Consider the following 24,403-nt stretch of genomic DNA (forward strand, 5'->3'; position numbering starts at 1 on the left):
CTATTGCCCGTGATGTTTACAGAGTCCATCTATTAATGTTATAAAGCGAACTACAACAAGCATGTAACCTTTCTCCAACATCTCTACAAGGAGCTCCCTGGCTTTTTCTAGATTACCCACCTTGCAAAACCCCTCTATAAGTGTATTATATGTGTTATATGTGATATCATTAGGTTCATCACCTATTTCAGCCATAACATCTAACAATTGGATAGCTTCTTGAAGTTTCCCTTCTTTGCAAAGACCAGCAATAAGAACAGTGTATGTGATAACACTCGGATTGTTCCCCTTATCCAGCATCTCATGAAGTACTTTGGTGGCCTCCTTCCACTGCCACCAAAGAAGAGAAGAGAAGAGAAGATAGTATATTTTAATATATGGTGAGAGAGAAAAAGAATATATATATATATATATATATATATATATATATATATATATAGTTAATATATATATTTTTATAATCTTCTATTTATATTATTTTAGTGTTTATAAATTTTTTTAAGAATAAAATTACAAATAAAATTATTGATTTTTTTTTCTTAAAAAATATTATTATTATTAGTTTATTCACTTATCTACAATAAACACATTGAATGCTAATAGTTTAAATTAATGTAATCACTTAGTAAAATAAAAAAATTTGGGCTATATAAGTTAACCTTATGGCTATGGAGGTTGATGGTGATGCAAGAGAATATAGTTGATAGTGGAAAGGGCCCCATGCTAGATCAAGTCATTCTTAAATCAATTAATTACCACTTGGCTCCAAAGTGCTCATATTCCAATTTAAGCACTAATAAAAAGACAACTAGAAGGAACTCTAAGAAGAATCTTGCCAACAAAAGACAAAGGGGAGAGGAAGAGAGATGCATATAGGGAGTTGAAGAGACAAGGATGATTGGTCTCTAGTTTATCTCAACAAGGCCAATGCTACCTATAAGCCCAAGCACACTAATTGAGAGTAGCTAAATACAATTATTTTGATGTAATTGTCAATGATATAAATAACTACTCTTGTAATTTTGTAATTGGGGTATGTAGATTTTCACATTTCAAAATCATATTGCTTATTGATTTTGGAGTAAAAACAGAGCTTTGATATGTCCAAAATTTTGGTCACGAATTTTACTCCAAAAACAATAAGCAATATAATTTTGTTATTGCTAAGGGGTTGTGGAATTATGTTTTTTTTACTGTTTATTTTAATGTTGACGACAATTCATTCCAACACCAACAAATTTAATACCCAATCAATCCTCTACATTCTTATGTTTGAGTGGATTGAATGGTTGGTTTGTATTCACAATGATATTTGTGAAAACCCATTCATTTGCCTCAATTTTTGTAATTTAAAAATGTGACTATAATGCCAGCGTGGATACAAAAGCCATGGTTGGTTGATATAATGTGCTTTAAAACATTTAAATTTGATTTCTAAATGAAAGAGGGGATGATTGTAATTTCCCCAGTTAAATTAATTTTTCTTAGATGAATTTCTATTTTTGCAATTGGGTGTTGGGAAATATTTTGGCATGTACACTTAGGAAAAGTGGGTGGAGGGAGTCCCCACTTAATTTTTGGAGAGATGGAGGACACCAACATTAGAGAAAATGAAAGATTAAATTGGTAATGAGATGTGGGGCCGCCCAAAAAGGGGAATTCAAACCCCTTAGGAAAAACGAGCTAGGGAGAAGGAAGTCGAATGGGTGGGACCCAAAAGGAGAGAAAGGGGGCAACCAAGATAAATAAGAGGAAGAGGAATCATTTTGTGGGGCTTTTGAAAAAATAAATTTCTGACTTATATTACTCTTGAGCTGCTTAGCCAAGACTACAAATGCTACTTAGAACAAAGAGATTTTTAAGAGGAAATCTCAGCTCTTTTTTCGGTGGACTTAGAGTGCCACCCTAGGGGAGAATTTCAGATTTTATTGGAGAGGAGACTGTTGGAGTTTGTGGTTCATTTTCATCCAAGCTCATCCAGTTCGAATCTCTAGGAGGACACAGGGCCAGAAGTTTGCACCACTGATTTGAGGAGTTTCGAAGGACGCAGGGCGAGAAGTTCGTACCACTAGTTTGAGGAGTTTCTAAGGGAGTTTCAGCTGAAGAAATTATGAGAAAAATCTCCTAAGGGTGGATGAGAATTTGTGGTAATTTGCAGAGGTGGAGTCTACATTTATAGAGAGAACTCAAATTCGTCCTCTAGGGCCTGCGCAATAATTTTCTGGGAAAAAATTGTGGGCCAAATTTGCAGTAAGGAGGAGCTAGTGGAGCTGGGGTTTTAGGCCTGAATTTCCAAGGAAACATTTCTGAATTTTTCCCAGCCATTTGGAGGGAGGAAATAAGGGTAAATTAGCAATTAATCTTTAAGGGGGGACACAAAACTAGTGGAGTAGAGCGTAGCACCGATTTTGGCTAATTCCGGGAGGTCAAAATTAGCCCAAAACATTTCTAGGATTTGTTGGTTAGGGGTCAAGGAGTCTGCTCCTAATTTTGCAAAAATTTTGGGGGTGTTTTGGTGCCCCAAACAACATAATTATTTGGTAGTCAGTGGGGAGGAGTGAGCTTAAATTTTGGGTCCTAGGTGGTCAGTAGAATTTTCCAAAACTCTTCTAGGTTTGTGGCGGAGAGTCCAAGATTAATTTGGCAAAATTTCCTTAGCACTTTTGGAGGTTCAAACAAGGGTTTCTTCCAACCATACATTGTAGAATTTCTAGGGCCAGCACAAACCTTGAGGAGAAATCATTTCTTTACGTCCCCGTTTATGTTTTTCTCACCTGGAATTGTCTAGCTTTCTTTGGAAAGCCCAAGTGCACACATTCTGTATATTTGTATTGTCCTCTTCATAATAAAATGCTCATTTGGCAGAGTTCTAGTGCAATTTTATGGGTGTTTAATTGTTGTCTAAATATTTATGTGTTGTATGTGTATTTTGCTTTGTTTATCACTTTTATTTCCTTTTTGTAACATTACAATGACCTTTTGGATCCAAATGTCTTACATATTTTTCTTGATGGGAAGCCACGACCCAACCCTAAACTTAAATGATGAAGTCAAGAAACTATCTTTTGCAACTCTGATGAGCCAACTCATTAACAGTTAATTTATGAGATGTGATTGGAAGTAATGGTGCAGACCAAATTGTAGACAATTACTAGTAGTTAATTTATCGGATGCACATTTATGAGATATGACTAGAGGTGGTGGAATAGAGGAAATGATGCCCTTTTCTCCTAGCACATCAAGGAGACAGGCGACAACCTCTCAAACACACAAACATATGCTGGGAAGAATTATATATGAAGCCATAAATAAAGAAGTTGGCTCTAGTTGCTCATTGGTTGGGTGGTTCTCATGGGCTCTTATTGTTTATCATAGAAGAAAAAGTGGTGTTTGAGCTTGAGTAAGTGATGTCGAGGAGGTAAAGAATATCGACTCAAGGAAGTAATGTCGAGGAGTAAGCAATATTGTCCCAAGAAAGTGATGATCTGAAGATAAAGAATATTTACCCGGGGAATGTATTACTGGGGAACTAAAGCATGTATCAATACATGTATGGTTAGTGTGCCATGTGGACCCACATGTGGCAGTGGTGTGGCACCATGTGAACTAGGCATGGCCATGTGGGTGCCACGTGTTGAAAATCGTAGATTTTATTCTTCGCTGTCGAAAACCTTGAATCTCGCTGGGTCAGTGAGATAATGGGGCTAGGTCCAGTATTTAATACCCAAAATTAAAATACAACTATTTAAAACAAGTCCCTCACTCATCAATCATCATCAATTTCTATGTTGAGACAAGAAGGAAAAGCAGTGAAGTTAAAGGAGAGAGAATGAGGTCAAAGGAGAGAGAAGATGAAAACTTTTCAGCCCTAGTTTTGAGAATTTTCTTGAAGTATTGTAGGCCTGAAATTTCAGATGTTAAACTAGCATTGATTTTGTTGACTTTGACTTGATTGGATGAGACCTGGAGGAGGGTTAACTTGGGTCTTTGTGGAAGTGTTGGCCTTGGTCTTGGGTTTTGGACATTTCACTTCGATTTGATTCTATAAGAAGAGGATTATTTGGGATTTCCCCCTTGTGGGGTTTTTCCCAAGCTTAGAGGCTACATCTTTATGTTCTTTGTCTCTTGTGATCTTCATGTTTTGTACTTTTGGTAATTGCTTGATGAATAAGAAGAACATAAAATTTAATAAAGCCAACAAACATTCACAAGTAATTATCATGATAGAGAAATAAACCCTAATCTACTAGCATCTTAATTTCTCAACACTAAAATTATGCCTAGGCTAAAACCTCAAAACCCTAATGTTGCATTGGATGTTGATACAACCAAAGTTTGGCTATAGGAAATGTACAAATTCATATTTTGGAGATAGCAAAGTTGGGGCCTCAAAGGAGGCAAATCAGTAAGGCTTTCAAATTTGAAAAAGTGCCCAAGGACCCTTCAGTCATTTTACAAAACATGTATATTGATAAGAAGAATGGAGGAAATGAACCATTTTTGTTGTCCTTGGTGATCAACAATCTCATCTTGCATAATTGAATGCTTGATTTTGATGCCTCTCCAAATGTAATGCCTTTGAGAGTCATTTCTTAATTGGGGATGGACATCAACAGGCCTTACAAAAATGTGTGTGGTTTTGATTCAAAATCTACGCCCGTAAATGGCCTTATGAAAGATGTCAAGGTGTCTTTGGTAGCTAATAAAGATATATTTGTGTCGATGGATATTGTAATCATTGATGAGCCTGATGCTTAGTGTATGTTATTATCAAGAAAATGATGTGCCTCAATTGGAGGGAAATTACAAATGGAATTTTCATATGCGATCATACCTACCTTTGCTATGACACCATTTGTTTTGTATAGAATAACATAAATGCTTTGGAAAATATGGAGTCATTTGTTATTTTTTGTAGCATCGGATGTGTTCTAGCCACAAATTTTGTTGGAGAGGCTAGAATGCATGAGATCTCCAAAACCCATAATTCATTTATGGAAATTCTACCTAGAAGTGTCTCAATTAGATTATTGGACGATTTTTAAATATTTCCTAAGTCTAAACTTAGGGAATATGGTTAATTAATCAATATTAATTGAGATAAGGTGAGAATAATCTAGAAACTCACTCGTATAGATCCATAGATGATCCTATCCATTGATTAAGTTTTAATCTTGGTCATTGGTGCTACAACAATGAATAATAAGAGGAGATCAACATGGTGATGGAGAATACACTAGAGTTACTTGAAGAATTTGATTTTCCAGAGTAGCACTAGTTAGGTGTGGAAGAGTTTGAGCTTCAGTGAGGCAAAAGAGTGTTAAAAATGGACCAATTTAATTTGTCCTTGAATTAAATTGTGAATTAAAATCAAGTTCTATTCTCATAGAAACTTGTAAATAGTTAATTAAGTTAAATTGACTTAATTGACTTAGGAAATTCGAGTTAGAAGTCTATCTGGAGTCATGTAAGTGTGACCCCTAAATTTTAGGGGTCCAGATTGATTTCAAGAGTTGTAATTAGATATCTCTCTCCAACTGAGTTATAGTCAATTAAACTTGTTCTAATTGTTGGAGGAACTAGTAGAGGTCTAGTAGTGAGTTGGTGCATCAGTGCATCCTTAGTGCCACCCCATAAAACAAGAAAATTAGAGAGTAAAATTATTAATGTATAGAAATTTTATTGTTATGTTTTTATTGCTGAAATTTAAGCTTATATATTAATAAATGAGAATTTTATTGTTTGGTATTTTATATAAAATAAATTAATTTTTTTGTGAAATATAATATACTTTAAATGACTTTATAAACTATAAAAAAATTATTTTTAGTATCAAAAATACAAATTATTTTAAATGATTATAAATCTTATCAACAAATTTTTTTAAGCTACACAAATATTTGCATTATATGATAACAAAATATTGCATTGTTAATTTGTGTCTACTAGGGAGACCATACTAGTAGCACAGATAAGTGGCTTTGGGCCATCAAATCATTCCAAAATTAGTAATACAATAGTACAATTTTAATAGTCTTATAAGGTCTAGAGATGGACTATAAAATTTTAACTTATAGCTAACATAGAAAGCACTATAATGGTCCAATGGAATGTAAACAAAATTTGATAATATAAGCATTTGGATAGAAGGAGAATCCACCTCTATAGTTTCAAGGGCCTTTGTGTTCTCCTCATCACTATTCAAGGTCTTCTTTTTGTGTTTCTAATAATTTTACTAAGACTTTTCACATAATTGTTTTGATTTTCTAGTACAAATCAATAGTTTGACGGTATCTAGTGAGGTTGTTCCCTATATAAGGGATTTAACAACCCAAACTTTCCTCTACTTCTACATTGGACAAGATCTGACTTTCCACATGAGCTTTTTGCTCCGTATTGTGAAATTCTTTACAAATTGAGGGAGTAATGTTCCCCCAAAAAATGCAATAGATATTTCAGAACTCCCTTAAGTTATAGTCTTAAGTGGTTGTATAGCATTTTGATGCCCCTTGCAACTAGAGGAGGATGAGGCTCTTTTCATATTTGAAATGGATGATGAAAAACAAGAGTGGGATTGCTTTGTGACATGGTCAAGGTATAGAGAGGCAAGGGGGATTGCAAGGAAGCTCTCAAGGAAGTCCTTGCAATGATGCTTTGCCTCCACCAAGATCAATAATAAAGTGTACAAGAATACCTGACCAAATTCTAGAAGTGGTCCATGAGGTTGGGTATCTCTTTAGAAGAGCCCAGGGTAGTGGTGAAGTAACTTGGAGGATAATTAATCCATATCTAAAGGATATTACAATCTTCTAGTGTGAAAAGCGTAGATGAAACTAGTGAAAAAGCTCTCTACATTCAATTGGATTTCAAAAAGCGGCAATAATAGAAGGGTTGAGAGGAGACCAAAAAAACCAAAAGAAAAATATTGTAGCAATAACCCAAAATGGAAAAGAGAACAAATTGGGGCATAAATATACTATTTTAATCAAAGTTCAAATGAAGGACCAAAAGGTAAATGTTTTTTTTGTGACTAGAGGAATCAACAACCAGGTCAATCTTGTATTCATGTGACACAAGGTTCCAACCACTACCACTATTACCTCTAAGTGAAACTACAGCACCCCAACACGTGGCTCATGGACTAAATAAGGGGATTTGAGCCTTGGATAACATATTTAACATAATACTTTATACCACGACCATTACCAATTGAGCTTACCTCGGGGGCAAGATAAATGCTTTGTTTGACAAGAGTTATCAATGTAATTTTATTATTAAATTCTCTTTAGATGATTTTGGCTTACAAACTTATGATTTAGTACAACCATGCATGTTGGGTTGGAAGCTAGATAAATCGCCATAAGAATCACCAAGAAATGTAAAAATAGTTTTGTCATTCATGTTGATTATGCCATTGAAGTGGAATTTAAAGTTTTGTCATTAAAAGCATGTGAAATTATGCTTGGTGGCCTTTACTTATGGGATAGTGATGTGAATTTCTACAATAAAGAGGACAAATAGTTCTTGGTAAAGGTGGTAAAACCTACCTCATCTAACAACATAACACGAGAGGAAGAATAACTCCATTAACAACTTAAACAAGGGCAAACAAACATATTGATAGAGGCAAACAAAATCAAATGTCCTTCATATATAATGGAGTAGTGGACTTAGGGAGACAAATGGAGGCCTTGTGCTTCCATATTCTTTGTGGATAAGATTTCGGAGACCAAAAGCCTCTCGATGGGAAGTTGTGATTTAAAACAAATTTGCAACAAAAATCAAATGGTTAATGCCTTAGATCCATACAAAGCACTTGGTTATATACGCGGAGCAAGATAGTTATCAAAATGACCTAAAGGGTTCTAAATTTTTAGTAGTATTTAGTAGTTGTTTATATTTCTATTTCAAAAAATGGTGCTAATAGTAACATTCTTTTTCAAAGGTAGTATTTTAACATTTAAAACTTTTTTAGCTATAAATTTTCTACTTATTTTTTTAATGTTGTTTTTTAGCCTTATTTTTCATATTTTATTAAAAGTGTTTATTTTATTTTTTCCATTTACATTTTTTCCCTTTTTCATTTCTTTTATTGTTATGAAAAAACACAAGAAAAATATATTTTAAACAACAATAAGAATGTTATATATACTTTTTAAAATATCATTATGTTTTTAGTTCATTTAAAATATCATACATTTCAAATATGCAAAATACTTTTTTTAAATAGTTGTGATTGATAATTATAGTTAAATAATACTATTTTTTTATTTAATTCAATTCATAATTGATAATTGTAATAAAATATTATTGTTTTTAGATATGATTGTACATTTTTCTTTCAATTTATTATCTTCTTTAATACCATTTTTCTGCGTACAAAACTAGTCTCTTTTTTCCTTTTTTTTGACATTTCTAAGTTATATCTTATAAAAAAAAATTAATATATTAAAAAAAAAAACCCATTCTTAACAATATAAATCGCAAAATAGAATTTTATATTTAATAACAAATTTAGGGGAAAAGTGGTTAGGACCCCTTTTTTAAAATTAAATTTAAAAAACAAAATTTAGAGAAATAAAAAATAAATAACATGAAGCATTAATTATGAAGAAAAAATATAATAAACAAAATATAATCATCTCTAGCTTTATTTATTTATAGAGAGATTTTTTTATTTTAATTCCATCACCTTTTCAATTTAATTCCCCGTAAATGTGCTTGAAAGAAAGTCAATCAAAGACATGAACAACTCTTGAATACTCTATAGTAAAAGGCCAAGACACAAATTTTCCACTGAAATACTCTTAGAAGCTCATTTAATGACAAACTAAGAATCTCCCAATCCCTGAATCTTCTTGATTCCTTATCTTTGGCTACCTTAAACACAATTCAAATAGTCGTGTATTTTGCCTTGTTATTAGATCCCCTATCCATGACATATCTAACATAAACATAATGAGACTAAGAAAGGAACAAAACCACACCCACCCCATAGATAAGAGGATGACCTTCTCTTACACCACAAAAAATAACCCCAGAGAATATCCTCCTCCAAAGCAAGCATGATCAGAGTCCTTGACTTCTTGATTTTGAGTGCCACTGTGTGTTCCTTGGCCACTCTATTGATTGAAGCTTCTATAAATTCAATTAGAGTATCAACGTTTCTAAAAATACTCTACTTCCTATCCCACCAAATGAAAAACCCAAAAATACTTGGGAACCCTTCGTATTGAGTGAAAACTTTGTCCATAAGCCTTTACCGCAAACATTGACCCAGGGAAGCAATAGATCAAGAAAAATTATACTCAAACTCCTACTTAACCAACTAAAATGCATGCACTATATAAGGGCAAGAGATAAAGAGATGAGTAGAAAATTCCTTGTGGGAGTTGCACAAAGATCAATGACTAGTACCAACACAACCACTTTTCAAGCAATTATCCTAGGTTAACAACTTTTTGTTCAAAGATAACGATAACATGATGTTGCATTTCAATGGACCATGTATCTTCTAGAGAAAGCTCCACCACCACTACACTTCATCATTGAATTGGGTTGAACACCATGTTTTATAACCCAATTTTGTAGTGAAATACCTAGAACCCAAATTTCTAGACCAATAAAGAATAGTGTCTTCATCTTCCCTTAGAATACTAAATTGGAAGCCATCTTGTTAACACATTGCCTCCACTCCTCTGCTTCTTTCCCCTCCAAGCAAAGAAAGTCCGCTGACTTCTAACTTGCATGATTGAAAATGTGAGGAGTCTAAGACTCATCATCTATCAAATAAAAAATTCCATGTCATTGAAAGACTAAATAAGAGCATTGACAACCCTAAAATTTTCGTAAGACTAAGGGTTCTCCCCCCATCCTAATTTGGTGGCCATTTCCAATTCTCCATACCATCCAAACTCCAACAAGAGGAAAGGAATCAACCAATTCCTTCCTAATGATAGAATCCTTCGAGTACTTCATAAGACACTTGTACCAATCTTCATTGGGTTGATTCTATATATACTTGGATTTCATCATTACCCCATAGCTCTTCATTATGAGAGAGCCTCTATAGGCTTTTGGTGGCCAATTCCTTTACAAAGTGAAAATTATTTTTATAGCCCATCCACCCAAGGCTTTAGGACCAACCACTTGACTCCACTTAATTAAAGGAATGCCCATATTATATGAGCTTGACCATAAAAAATGGAGGCTAACCTTTTTTATTTCAAACAAGATACCTTTGGGACAATAAAAATGGAGGTCTAGTAAATCGGTACGATCTTCATAACTAATTGAGCATAACCATCCCCCACCATGAGAAAGGAGCATGTTAACCTAAAGTGAGATACCTAAGCACCATTATCAGAAGCACTACTCCTTGCACTACCTAAAATCTTAATCAAAGACTTATCTTGTTAGGAATCAACTTGTCCTGACGATGCACCACACCGATTGGTTCAAAACGCATCGACAAATGGAATATCATGTGATTTACGCCGAAAAATCTCTCGTAAACTTAAAGACTTATCTACTATCACGAAAAGGAAAAATGACATAAGGCAATTGTGTCAAAGAACAAAAGATTATTGTGTCAACCAGATTAATAATATTACTAGTAATAATAAAAATAATTTCCCTCATTATTTTTAATTTATGTTATCTATTTTAAAATTCAGTTTTTATCACTGTTTATTTTATTTATTGTGTTTTTCAATTTAGGTTTTTTCTTTGACTAAAACAATTTATTAATAATAATAATTTTAAATTTATTCATTAATTATTTATCAATTGTTTCCTTATTTTAAATGTATTTCCTATAAACAAGATCCCTCAAAACTATTTGTTATATTCTTGCCGCTAGTGAACATATCTCTACATCTATTTATGATGCCATGATAGTTCTTCATCTTGTTGTCCTGAAGATGAACCACACTAGTTGATTCTAAACACATCAACTATATTTTCTCCAATGTTATTATCACCGAAATAATTTTTTCAATCTAGTTATGGATCACAGAAACCTAAGTTTATAAAAGATTTGGGATTGCTATTGGACTAGTGGATGCTATTAATTGAATGTATTTTATTTATTTTTTTACATTGTTTTGATGTTTCAATGGGGTAATCTATTTTCCATTTTGGTTAGATTTTCTTTTTAAGATTTTATTATCTATATATTAATATTATTTATTGATTTATTATTATTATTATTATTATTATTTATAATTGTTATTATTATTTCTTATTAATATGGGGCATTACAATTATAAGTAAAACAAGAGAATTAGATAGTAAAAATTAATAATGTGTAGGAATTTTATTGTTTGATTTTATATTTCCAAAATGTTTTTTATGGTGGAATTTAAGATTCCAAAATGAATGAGAATTTTATATTTCCAAAATGAATGAGAATTTTAGCGTTTGATATTTTATATAAAAGAAATTAATTCTTTTTGTGAAATATAATATATTTTAAATAACTTTATAAACCATAGAAAATTATTTTTTAGTATCAAAATACAAATTATTTTAAATGATTATAAATTTTATCAACAATGTTTTTCTTAGCTACACAAATATTTGCATTATATGATAAAAAAATATTGCATTGTTAATTTGTGTTTACTATTCTACCACTAACCATTCCAAAATTTGTAACGCAATAGTGCAATTTTAATAGTCTAATAAAGTCTAGAGATGGACTATAAGACTTTAATTTATAGCTAAAATAGTAAAGACTATAATGGTCTCATCGAATATAAACAAAATTTAATAATATAAGCATTTGGCTAGAAGGAGAATCTACCTCTATAGTTTCAAGGGCCTTTGTGTTCTCCTCCAAACTATAGAGATTCATGTTAGCTAGTTTCTTTGTCATTGGAGAGACCTTGGAGTTCAAGTTCTTGAGTTGGAATTGCACCTCTTCAAGGACTTATTGTCGTGTTTCTAAGTATTCTAATTATTTTTAGGCCGATACCGATAGGCCTTCCTTTTGAATCAGTGCAGTGGTCAAACACTTCTATTTTCTGATTGACATGTGGCATACTCTGATCTGATTGACATATACCCATCGCATTGTAATTTGACACCTGTCTCTCTTGTGTATTTCCCTGTAATTTGGCACTAGTCTCTCTTGGGCTCCCGCGGCTCCGTATTCCTTCAAAAGTGGATTATCTGTCCTTAGCATCTCCCTTTTCTGCAACTGCCAATACCCCTGTTGTTTCACTCGCTGCATGAGGGTGTTCATGATGTCGATTTATTTTTGTGGTGCACAACCAACAAATTTTCCTGCACGCATGATGACTATTATCACTCGTTCAGTTAAGGTAGGCGAATGTAATCAACCATGGTTGTTTGAATTGATGTTTTGTTGCGAGGTTGGTTTTATTTACTATGCAAACAAATATCTACCTACTGTAATCAATATATGTACAACCACATTACAGGAAGCTTATTATTGTGGTAAAATTGAATGCGAACTTGAGAAATCTGATGTTTACACTGCTAATTTTCATTGTATAGTTTTTGGATATATTTCAAATGCCTATGTTGATGAACATTGAATTTATTATTTTTTAACAGTACATCAGCAAACACAAGTCTGGTGTCATTGTTCAATTAATCATTTGTGACCAAAAATGTTGAAGCATAAACCAACTTCATTAGACATGAGAATCAATATTTTGCTACAAATATAGTACTAGCATATTCCTACTATTTTGTTCTCTATTGCTCAAGATTGTTGGGTGAGGGGCTCAAAAGGTACTCGAATGATAGTCTTGAAAATTGTTGATTAGGTTTAATTCTTTTTTTCTATTTTTAATTTTATTTTATAATTATTCTCTTAACCAATTTTTTTGTTTTTTAATTAATCTTTAAAAGGAAATATTATAAATAAAAAATTATTTAATACATGATACAAATATTGAATTTAGTTTTACATCTTATGTAAAATAATGTAAAACAATAACTAGTGGACGAGTGAAAATATTTTTTAGACTTAATTTACAGTGCATATGAGATTGCATGTATGATGTGTAGACAATCCCTCAAGAAGCCTAGTGAAAGATTTAACTTCTAGTGCATATGAGATGGCATGTATGATGTGTAGAAGGTTCTTCAAGAAGTCTCGTGATAGACTTAACTTATAGTGCATATGAGATCAAGAAGCCGTCAATAATTAAGAACATTGTGGAAAATGCAAAGGAAGCAATTCATCTTGGATGGAGCTTTTTTTTAGATCACCCACTTCAACATACTAATATTTCCTTTTGCATTATTTTTTTTCCTCTTAATGAAAAATGGTTTACAAGGCAATAGAATAGATAATGTGCCATTATGACCTACTTTGTTATGTTCTATGAATTATGGAATCAATGACATTTTCCATACCTTAATAGTATACTTTTGAGTTTTATATTTGTTTCATAAATATGAAGGCAAGCTAAATTGCATAACCAGTAACAATAGCCTTACCTTAATAGTATACTTTGATTTATTATATTTGTTGCATAAATATAAAGGAAAGTTAGGTTCCCTTTACTAATTGAAGTAGTAGAAGTATTTTGGAAGCTATATAAATTGGATTTGTTTTCAAATATGTTTTTTTCTCACTAAGATGCTTATGCAAAATTTTGGCTTGGTAAAATAGTATTTTCCATGACTGATTAATTATTAACTTCAATTCTTAGGGTAATAATGTCCAAATACGTATTTCTATGTATGGAAATTCTACAATTAAAATAATAATTTTCCATCACAAATATTAATTACAAAGCTCAATGCAAAAAAAAAATACTTTCTATATATATATATATATATATATAATTGTAATTCAATGTGGAGACAATTATTGCTTTACATAAAAATTTGTGGAGACAATTACTGCTTTACATTGAAAATAAAATTTAGATGAATATGCAAAGATGTCAAATTTTCCCATTATATGAATGAACTCTCCAAAACATTATTTACAATTCAATAAAGAAAAACTACATGTGGTTAATTGAATTTTACTTGACTATCTCAATTCTTAGGAACCTATAATTAAATATGAATTCAATGTCTTTGCATAGTGATTTGATTCCTAGATGCATATTTTCTAACCTTTGAATTTGAACTTTTAACGTTTTACAAGAAGCCATGTATTAGCAATACAATTTTTAACCACATTACAGTTTCTTGTTTTTATAACTGTTTTTGCATGCATAAATGGATCTGTGACACACTCAATTTAATTTAATTTGGTTGATTTTTAGAATGCATTGGCATTTTGAGTGTCTAGTATTTAATGTTTCAGCTTGCAGTTGTAATGACATTCTAGAATGCATGCTTTTGTTAACAAACTCTGATATACTTACAAATTATAAACTTAGTAAAAAAATAAACAAAAAAAATAAATTTAATGTTTGAATTGTTATTGTTTGATTATGAAAATTAAAATACATGTTTTTCAATTTAAAAATTCTATCAACCTCTCTTTGCACTTTTTGGGGCAATTGCTAGTACTAGTATTTAATGTTTCAGCTTGCAGTTGTAATGACATTCTAGAATGCATGCTTTTGTTAACAAACTTTGATATACTTACAAATTATAAACTTAGTAAAAAAATTAACAAAAAAAATTAAATTTAATGTTTGAATTGTTATTGTTTGATTATGAAAATTAAAATACATGTTTTTCAATTTAAAAATTCTATCAACCTCTCTTTGCACTTTTTGGGGCAATTGCTAGTACTAATACCTTTCACATAATTGTTTTGATTTGCTAGCACAAATCAATAGTTTGATGGTATCTAGTTTCCCTAGTGTGGTTGTTCCCTATATCAGGGATTCAACAACCCAAACTTTCATCTACTTCTACACGGGACAAGATATGACTTTCTACATGAGCTTCATGCTCAGTATTGTGAAATTCTTTGCGAATTGAGGCGGCAATGTTCCCCAAAAAAAATTCAATGGATCTTTTAGAAATCCCTTAAGTTCTAGTCCTAAGTGGTTGTAAAGAATTTTGATGCCCCTTGTGACTAGAGGAAGATGAGGCTCTTTTCATATTTGACATGGGTGATGAAAAACAAGAGTGGGATTGCTTTATGACATTGTCAAGGTATAGAGAGGCAAGGGGGATTGCAAGGAAGCTCTCAAGTAGAAACTACAATATGGGGATTAGGGAAATGGAGAAACAACAAGCTACAAAGAGATAGAAGCGTTCACCATCAAATTGACACAAAGTAAATCCAGGCAGAGAGGACAAGGTTCGAAGAGGATCAAGGCAAAACTAAAGAGTTCACAAGATGGGAAGAAAGAAGGTAGATCAAGTAAGTGTAAGATAATATGTCACCAAGACAGAAATGGGCCACCATTCACCAAACATAGCAATGCTAAACCAAACACATAGAAGTAATCGAACCATAGAAACCCCAATACCTCACAAAGTATGAAGCAAGAAGATACATGAAACAAAAACAAAAGAAGGCATCAATTCTAGAGTAAATCCACATACCATAGAGCAATTATCAATACAACCATTCAACTTGTTCGTTGGAACCACCACCATTTTTGAAGGGTCACCTAGAACCACCAAAGTGCACTTATGCATGGGTGTGAGAGGAAACAACATGATCTTTGCCATGAACTAGACCAATTGCGAAGAAAACCTCAAGCTTGTGCATGTACATGAAGGGCTTTTTTATGCCAAGTGTATTAAATTTGTTGGTTAATTGGTGACATGCCACATACTAGTTCACATGGGATTTTTTGTGTATTCGCCCATCAGGAGAGATCAACAATGAAATTATCGATCTTCATGATACAAGTAACAAGTTGTGGATATTATTATTTTAAAATTTTGTTATTATTTGTAATAAGGAAATGCTTAAAAATGCAAAGAAAGAGAAGAGGGGTCATGCAAGCCCTGCATGACCCCTCTTCTCAATTTGTTATTTTTCAATAAAATAATGATTAGTTATTGTGGATCACAATTTCTTTATAAACAAATTTTTTAAATTATTTCTTTATTGAATATAAATTTGTTAAACATATTTTTAATTTTAAAATATTTCTTTGTTAAATAAAGAATGGTCTAAATTGTCTATATATATGGATGAATTCACTATACCATGAACATAAAAATATATTTTTTTAATCATGTGAATATAAGAATATACCGACTTGTTTCATGCAAAAATTAGATAAGTTAATGACTAACAACAGTATTAGAGAATCAACCTAAGGATCCCGATTGCTTGTACATTGTATCAGACTCTTTTATAATCATATGTGAGTACAGCTCAGGTCAAAGTTGCGTCTTATGTTAGGATCAAGATCCAGTCTTAAAGATGGTTCATTCTTTTACAGGTCTGAAACAGAGTTCTGAAACATGCTGTGTATACATATGTTCATTTAGGCTGAGCACATTACATTAACTATCTCTCCAAATGCTGTTACATTTTATGCAAAACTGGTATATTTTTCATTAAAAACAACTTCAATTCATTTTATTGCCTCAAACATGTCAACCAAAATATCATAGTCTGGTAACTTTGGATGAACGTTAATCACCCTTTGTTTCCCTCTCCCTTGATTACTCCAATTTTGTTTCCCTCTCCCTTGATTACTCCAGTTTTGTGGAGGACAAAATTGTGTGTTACAAGTACGTTAATGCTTTTCATTTCTAGGAGCTGGGGTTTTATCTGGGTGCAGTAAACTGAAAATTTCTACAGAACTAGCATTTTCATTGACCAGGCCTTTCAGAGAACATTATTTCCCTCTGTGTACTATCCCATATGTAGGGGTCACAGTGGAAATGTGTACTATCCCATATGTAGGGGTCACAGTGGAAATGGAAAAAGGGTTCCCTGAATTTCAGCAACTATTGCACTTGTTTGGTATGTGTGCCCACAGACTAAACTAGCTCCCATTGCTTGTCGTTGAACGTCTGAATATGTGATTGAATCCACAGTCTGTGGCCATAAATAAAATAACTTATGACAAAAAGAATGGAATGGTCCCATACCAATATCCTCTCTTAGCAGCATACCCATGACAGCTCGCTGACCAAGCTGATGGAAAACAGATGAACACTGAGATAATAGTTGTCTCGGCTACTACAATTTGGACAGAAGAAACTAGACAATGAAGTAGTTGCAGATGTCTAAATAAAGAAAGATGCACTGTAACTAAGACATGCCGTGACAATCATTACAAATTTTGTGTCCTATAATGGGAGCAAGAACTCGATACATATGGAGTCTCAGCAAGTACTCGATACATATGGAGCCTGGGCATTCAATCAATGAAGCAAAATATTTCACAAGGCCTAAACAGTCAAATACATAACTAAAAGGAGGACATTCCAAAGCAAACTACAAAATTGTAAACAAACTCAGTTCAATACTTCAAACCAGGTTCGTCCATTTAAGTACAGTTCACTATTGAAATTCACAAGGTACACTCCATCAAAGGCAATGACAAGCCACTAACCATTTCATCAAACCAATTCCAAATTATTACCGTGAAGAATATCGTTGAAATTTTTCTTGGGGTCACTTCATTAATTGCAAGTTGCAACACACTAACTGCTAAAGGCAATTCCATTTTAGATTGATGAACTGGTGTATCTAATCAGGATCTGCAATCCACTAAACCCTAACCAAATGTGTTTTCAGAGAAACACCTGGTATGCTAATGGGAATTCGACCACTCAGATCACTTCATTAAGCTGAATTGCCAAATCTGTTTCAGATAGCTTGCTAGTGCACTATTACCGAAGTCACCCTAAACCCTAACCAAATGTGTTTTCAGAGAAACACCTGGTATGCTAATGGGAATTCGACCACTCAGATCACTTCATTAAGCTGAATTGCCAAATCTGTTTCAGATAGCTTGCTAGTGCACTATTACCGAAGCCACCCCTACAGTTCATCCATTGATAGTCTACTGCTACAACGATATCTTTACTATAGAATATGTCAGCTTCATGCCAAACTTTTTTTAAGACCTCATGCAATGGTCTATTAGCTTCTTGGGGTGTGCCTAGTGCCTCCATGAGGGTGGTAAATGTAGTCGTGTGGTTATGAGGCCTCTTGGACTACTATCTTTGTGGTTATGAGGCCTCTTGGACTACTATCTTTCATCACTTTAGATAAATTATTAAAACACCAACATTGCAAAGTCTATCCATCAATGTGCTGTATGTAACATCATCAAGGCTCGAGGCATACTCTGGAATCTCATAAAAGATCTGTTAAACTTTGTCTTGCCCTTCATGCTTACAGAGTCCATCTATTGCCCGTGATGCTTACAGAGTCCATCTATTAATGTTGTAAAGCGAACTAGGTCAGGCATGCAACCTTTCTCCAACATCTCTACAAGGAGCTCCCTGGCTTTTTCTAGATTACCCACCTTGCAAAACCCCACTATAAATGTATTATATGTGATATCATTAGGTTCATCACCTATTTCAGCCATAACATCTAACAATTGTAGAGTTTCTTGAAGCTTCCCTTTTTTGCAAAGACCAGCAATAAGAACAGTGTATGTGATAACACTCGGATTGTTCCCCTTATCCAGCATCTCATGAAGTACTTTGGTGGCCTCCTTCCACTGCCCTTCCTTGATGAGGCCAGCGATAAATAAATTGTATGTGACAACATTAGGCAATATGTTTTTGTTGTGCATTCCATAGAAGAACTTCCTAGCCTCCTCCAACTTGCCTCCCTTACAGAAACCATCGATAAGTACACTGTATGTGACAGAATTTGGGCAGATGTCTCTGTCGGACATTTCATAGAAGAGCTTCATAGCCTCCTCCAACTTGCCTCCCTTACAGAAACCATCGATAAGCGCACTGTATGTGACAGCATTTGGGCAGATGTCTCTGTCGGACATTTCATAGAAGAGATTCGTAGCCTCCTCCAACTTGCCTTCCTTACAGAAACCATCAATAAGCACACTGTATGTGACAACATCAGGGCATATGTTTCTGTCTGACATTTCATAGAAGAGCTTCATAGCCTCCTCCAACTTGCCTCCTTTACAGAAACCATCAATAAGCGCACTGTATGTCTCTGTCGCACATTTCATAGAAGAGATTCGTAGCCTCCTCCAACTTGGCTCCCTTACAGAAGCCGTCAATAATCACATTGTATGTGACAACATTGGGGTATATGTTTCTGTCGGATATTTCATAAAAGAGCTTCATAGCCTCCTCCAACTTGCCTTTCTTACAGAAACTATCAATTAAAGCAGTAAATGTAATAACATCGGGGTTATGCCATTCTTTTAACATCAGATACAGTAGTTGATTGGCCTCTTTGAGCGTACCTTCTTTGCAGAAACCATCAATTAAAGCAGTAAATGTAATAGTGTCAGGCTCATGACCCTGTTGCAGCATAACAGCTATCAATCCAAAAGCCTCGTGAGTTTTCCCACTCTTGCATAGCCCATGTATTAGGGTGCTATATGTAAAAAGATTAGGAAGCTGTCGTTTGTTCACCATTTGATTGAACAGTTTGACAGCATCCTCCGTCCTGCCCGTCCTGCAAAGCCCTTTGATAAGGGTACTGAATATTACGACATTTGGAATATAGCCATGTGCTTCCATTCCTTCAAACACTTTGAAAGCATAATGCATTCTACCTGTTTCACAGTGACAGTTGCTTCAACAATAAGTCTGTAAACACGCAACGCTGATTGATATCGGTTCCGTCAGACTAGGCTACTTAACAAAAGATTGCAGGTGGTGATGGTGGGATTAGATTTAGCTGAAAGCAGATGGCTGAAGGTCTCCACTGCCTCCGTAAGTCTGTTGGTCTGGCAGAGTGTTTTAATGTGCGAGTCGCCACCGGTATTCAAGGCGTGGAAGGAGCGTTGAGAATTCTTCCTGCCCCATATGCAAAGCATAGACCTCCTTGCAGGTGCCATCATCGCCATTGGGTTGAGGTAAGCAGATGAGATTGAAATTGCTTGCCGTGTGACCCGCTCTGGAAGCCCTAAAGCCTGTGGAAATAGACCAACCCAAACGAACATTCATACATCAATCCTGTGCAAATACATCAATTATCGCCTCAAACATGTCAACCAAATTATCATAGTCTGGTAACTTTGGATGAACCCTTTGTTGCCCTCTCCCTTGATTACTCCAATTTTGTGGAGGAAAAAATTGTGCGTTACAAGTAGGTTAATGCTTTTCATTTCTAGGAGCTGGGGTTTTATCTGGGTGCAGTAAACTGAAAATTTCTACAGAAGTAGCATTTTCATTGACCAGGCCTTTCAGAGAACATTATTTCCCTGTGTACTATCCCATACTTAGGCGTCACAGTGGAAATGGAAAAAGGGTTCCCTGAATTCCAGCAACTATTGCACTTGTTTGGTATGTGTGCCCATAGACTAAACTAGCTCCTATTGCTTTTCGTTGAACATTTGGATATGTGATTGAATCCACATTCCGTGGCCATAAATAAAATAACTTATGACAAAAAGAATGGAATGGTCCCCAACCGATATCCTCTCATGACAGCTCGCTGACCAAGGTGATGGACAACAGATGGACAGTGAGATAATAGTTGTCTCGGCTACTACAATTTGGACAGCAGAAACTAGAAAGTGAAGTAGTTGCAGATGTCTAAATAAAAAAAGATGCACTGTAACTAAGACATGCCGTGATAATCATTACAAATTGTGTCCTATAATGGGAGCAAGTACTCGATAGATATGGAGCCTGGGCATTCAATCAATGAAGCAAAATATTTCACAAGGCCTAAACAATCAAATACATAACAAAAAGGAGGACATTCCAAAGCAAACTACAAAATTGTAAACAAACTCAGTTCAATACTTCAAACCAGGTTAGTCCATTTAAGTACAGTTCACTATTGAAATTCACAAAGTACACTCTATCAAAGGCAATGACAAGCCACTAACCATTTCATCAAACCAATTCCAAATTATTACCGTGAAGAATATCGTTGAAATTTTTCTTGGGATCACTTCATTAGTTGCAAGTTGCGACACACTAACCGCTAAAGGCAATTCCATTTTAGATTGATGAACTGGTGTATCTAATCAGGATCTGCAATCCACTAAACTCTAACCAAATGTGTTTTCAGAGAAACACCTGGTATGCTAATGGGAATTCGACCACCCAGATCACTTCATTAAGCTGAATTGCCAAATCTGTTTCAGATAGCTTGCTAGTGCACTATTACCGAAGTCACCCATACAGTTCATCTATTGATAGTCTGCTGCTACAGCGATATCTTTACTGCAGAATATGTCAGCTTCATGCCAAACTTATTTTAAGACATCATGCAATGGTCTATTGCCCCCTTGGGGTGTGCCTAGTCCCTCCATGAGGGTGGTAAATGTAGTCATGTAGTTATGAGGCCTCTTGGACTGCTATCTTTCATCACTTTAGATAACTTATTAAGATTACCAACATTGCAAAGTCCATCCCTCAATGTGCTGTATGTAACATCATCAAGGCTCGAGGCATACTCTGGAATCTCATAAAAGATCTGTTAAACTTTGTTTTGCCCGTGATGCTTACAGAGTCCATCTATTAATGTTGTAAAGCGACCTAGGTCAGGCATGCAACCTTTTTCCACCATCTCTGCAAGGAGCTCCCTGGCTTTTTCTAGATTACCCACTTTGCAAAACCCCTCTATAAGTGTATTATATGTGATATCATTAGGTTGATCACCTATTTCAGCCATAACATCTAACAATTGGAGAGCTTCTTGGAACTTCCCTTCTTTGCAAAGACCAGCAATAAGAACATTATATGTGATAACAGACGGATTGTTCTCCTTATCTAGATCTCATGAAGTACTTTGGTGGCCTCCTTCCACTGCCCTTCCTTGATGAGGCCAGCGATAAATGCAGTGTATGTGACAACATTAGGCAATATGTTCTTGTTGTGCATTCCATAGAAGAACTTCCTAGCCTCCTCCAACTTGCCTTCCTTACAGAAACCATCAATAAGCACACTGTATGTGACAACATCAGGGTATATGTTTCTGTCTGACATTTCATAGAAGAGCTTCATAGCCTCCTCCAACTTGGCTCCCTTACAGAAGCCGTCAATAAGCACATTGTATGTGACAACATTGGGGTATATGTTTCTGTGGGGCATTTCATAGAAGAGCTTCATAGCCTCCTCCAACTTGCCTCCCTTATAGAAACCATCAATAAGCGCATTGTATGTGAAAGCATTTGGGCAGATGTCTCTGTCGGACATTTCATATAAGAGATTCGTAGCCTCCTCCAACTTCCCTTCCTTACAGAAACCATCAATAAGCACACTGTATGTGACAACATTAGGCAATATGTTCTTGCTGTGCATTCCATAGAAGAACTTCCTAGCCTCCTCCAACTTGCCTTCCTTACAGAAACCATCAATAAGCACACTGTATGTGACAACATCAGGGTATATGTTTCTGTCTGACATTTCATAGAAGAGCTTCATAGCCTCCTCCAACTTGGCTCCCTTACAGAAGCCGTCAATAAGCACATTGTATGTGACAACATTGGGGTATATGTTTCTGTGGGGCATTTCATAGAAGAGCTTCATAGCCTCCTCCAACTTGCCTCCCTTACAGAAACCATCAATAAGCGCATTGTATGTGAAAGCATTTGGGCAGATGTCTCTGTCGGACATTTCATAGAAGAGATTCGTAGCCTCCTCCAACTTCCCTTCCTTACAGAAACCATCAATAAGCACACTGTATGTGACAACATCAAGGCATATGTTTCTGTCTGACATATCATAAAAGAGCTTCATAGCCTCCTCCAACTTGCCTCCCTTACAGAAACCATCAATAAGCGCATTGTATGTGAAAGCATTTGGGCAGATGTCTCTGTCGGACATTTCATAGAAGAGATTCGTAGCCTCCTCCAACTTGCCTCCCTTACAGAAACCATCGATAAGCACATTGTATGTGACAGCATCAGGGCATATGTTTCTGTCTGACATTTCATAGAAGAGCTTCATAGCCTCCTCCAACTTGCCTCCCTTACAGAAACCATCGATAAGCGCACTGTATGTGACAGCATCAGGGCATATGTTTCTGTCTGACATTTCATAGAAGAGCTTCATAGCCTCCTCCAACTTGCCTCCCTTACAGAGACCATCGATAAGCGCACTGTATGTGACAGCATCAGGGCATATGTTTCTGTCTGACATTTCATAGAAGAGATTCGTAGCCTCCTCCAACTTGCCTCCTTTACAAAAACCATCAATTAAAGCAGTAAATGTAATAACATTGGGGTTATGACCTTCTTTTAACATCAGATACAGTAGTTGATTGGCCTCTTTGAGTTTACCTTCTTTGCAGAAACCATCAATTAAAGCAGTAAATGTAATAGTGTCAGGCTCATGACCCTGTTGCAGCATAACAGCTATCAATCCAAACGCCTCGTGGGTTTTCCCTCTCTTGCAGAGCCCATCTATTAGGGTGTTATAGGTTAAACGATCAGGAAGCTGTCGTTTGTTCACCATTTGATTGAACAGTTTAACAGCATCCTCCGTCCTGCCCGTCCTGCAAAGCCCTTTGATGAGGGTATTGAATATTACGACGTTTGGAATATAGCCATGTGCTTCCATTCCTTCAAACACTTTGAAAGCATAATCCATTCTACCTTTTTCACAGTGACAGTTGATAACAATGCTGAGAGAAATGAGATTTGGAACAATGTCTGCTTCAACCATAAGTCTGTAAACACGCAATGCTGATTGATGTCGGTTCCGTCGGACTAGGCTACTTAACAAAAGATTGCAGGTGGTGATGGTGGGATTAGAGCTAGCTGAAAGCAGATGCCTGAAGGTCTCCACTGCCTCCGTAAGCCTGTTGGTCTGGCAGAGTGATTTAATGTGCGAGTCGCCACTGGTATTCAAGCTGTGGAAGGAGCGTTGAGAATTCTTCCTACCCCATATGCAAAGCATAGACCTCCTCGCAGGCGCCATCATCGCCATTGGGTTGAGGTAAGCAGATGAGATTGAAATTGCTTGCCGTCTGACCCGCTCTGGAAGCCCTAAAGCCTGTGGAAATAGAGCAACCCAAAGGAGCATTCATACATCAATCCATGAACATGGAAGTCGTAGCCATTAATTCGTCACTAAAGGGTGTAATGGCATTGGTCATAAACAAAAGATAGTATATTTTATAGATGGTGAGGAAGAGAAGAGGAGTATATTTTATAGATGGTGAGGAAGAGGAGAGGAGAGGAGAGGAGAGGAGAGAGTATATTTTTTTTAGTTAATATATATATATATATCATATTTTATTTATAGTATTTTAGTATTTATTAAAAAAATTTAAGAATAAAGTTACAAATAAAATTATTGATTTTTTTGTTCTTAAAAAAATATTATTGTTATTATTTTATTCACTTATCTACAATAAATA

At 34.9% G+C, this 24,403-nt stretch overlaps 1 protein-coding gene across 1 annotated transcript; it reads right to left on the reverse strand.

The window, feature by feature from the left end:
- Window positions 1-24,124, reverse strand: LOC149242487 (uncharacterized). The gene is given in 6 exon segments (XM_089370852.1): window positions 1-330; window positions 18,402-19,066; window positions 19,218-19,637; window positions 19,721-19,997; window positions 21,524-21,815; window positions 21,818-24,124. Coding segments are annotated over 6 exon segments (4,128 nt in total). The 5' UTR covers window positions 23,962-24,124.
- Between the last annotated feature and the right edge of the window lie 279 nt (window positions 24,125-24,403).

Source organism: Pinus tabuliformis, chromosome 8, assembly GCF_031772625.1.
Source record: "Pinus tabuliformis cultivar Carrire ecotype Pingquan chromosome 8, CPIR1, whole genome shotgun sequence".
NCBI lineage: Eukaryota > Viridiplantae > Streptophyta > Pinopsida > Pinales > Pinaceae > Pinus > Pinus tabuliformis.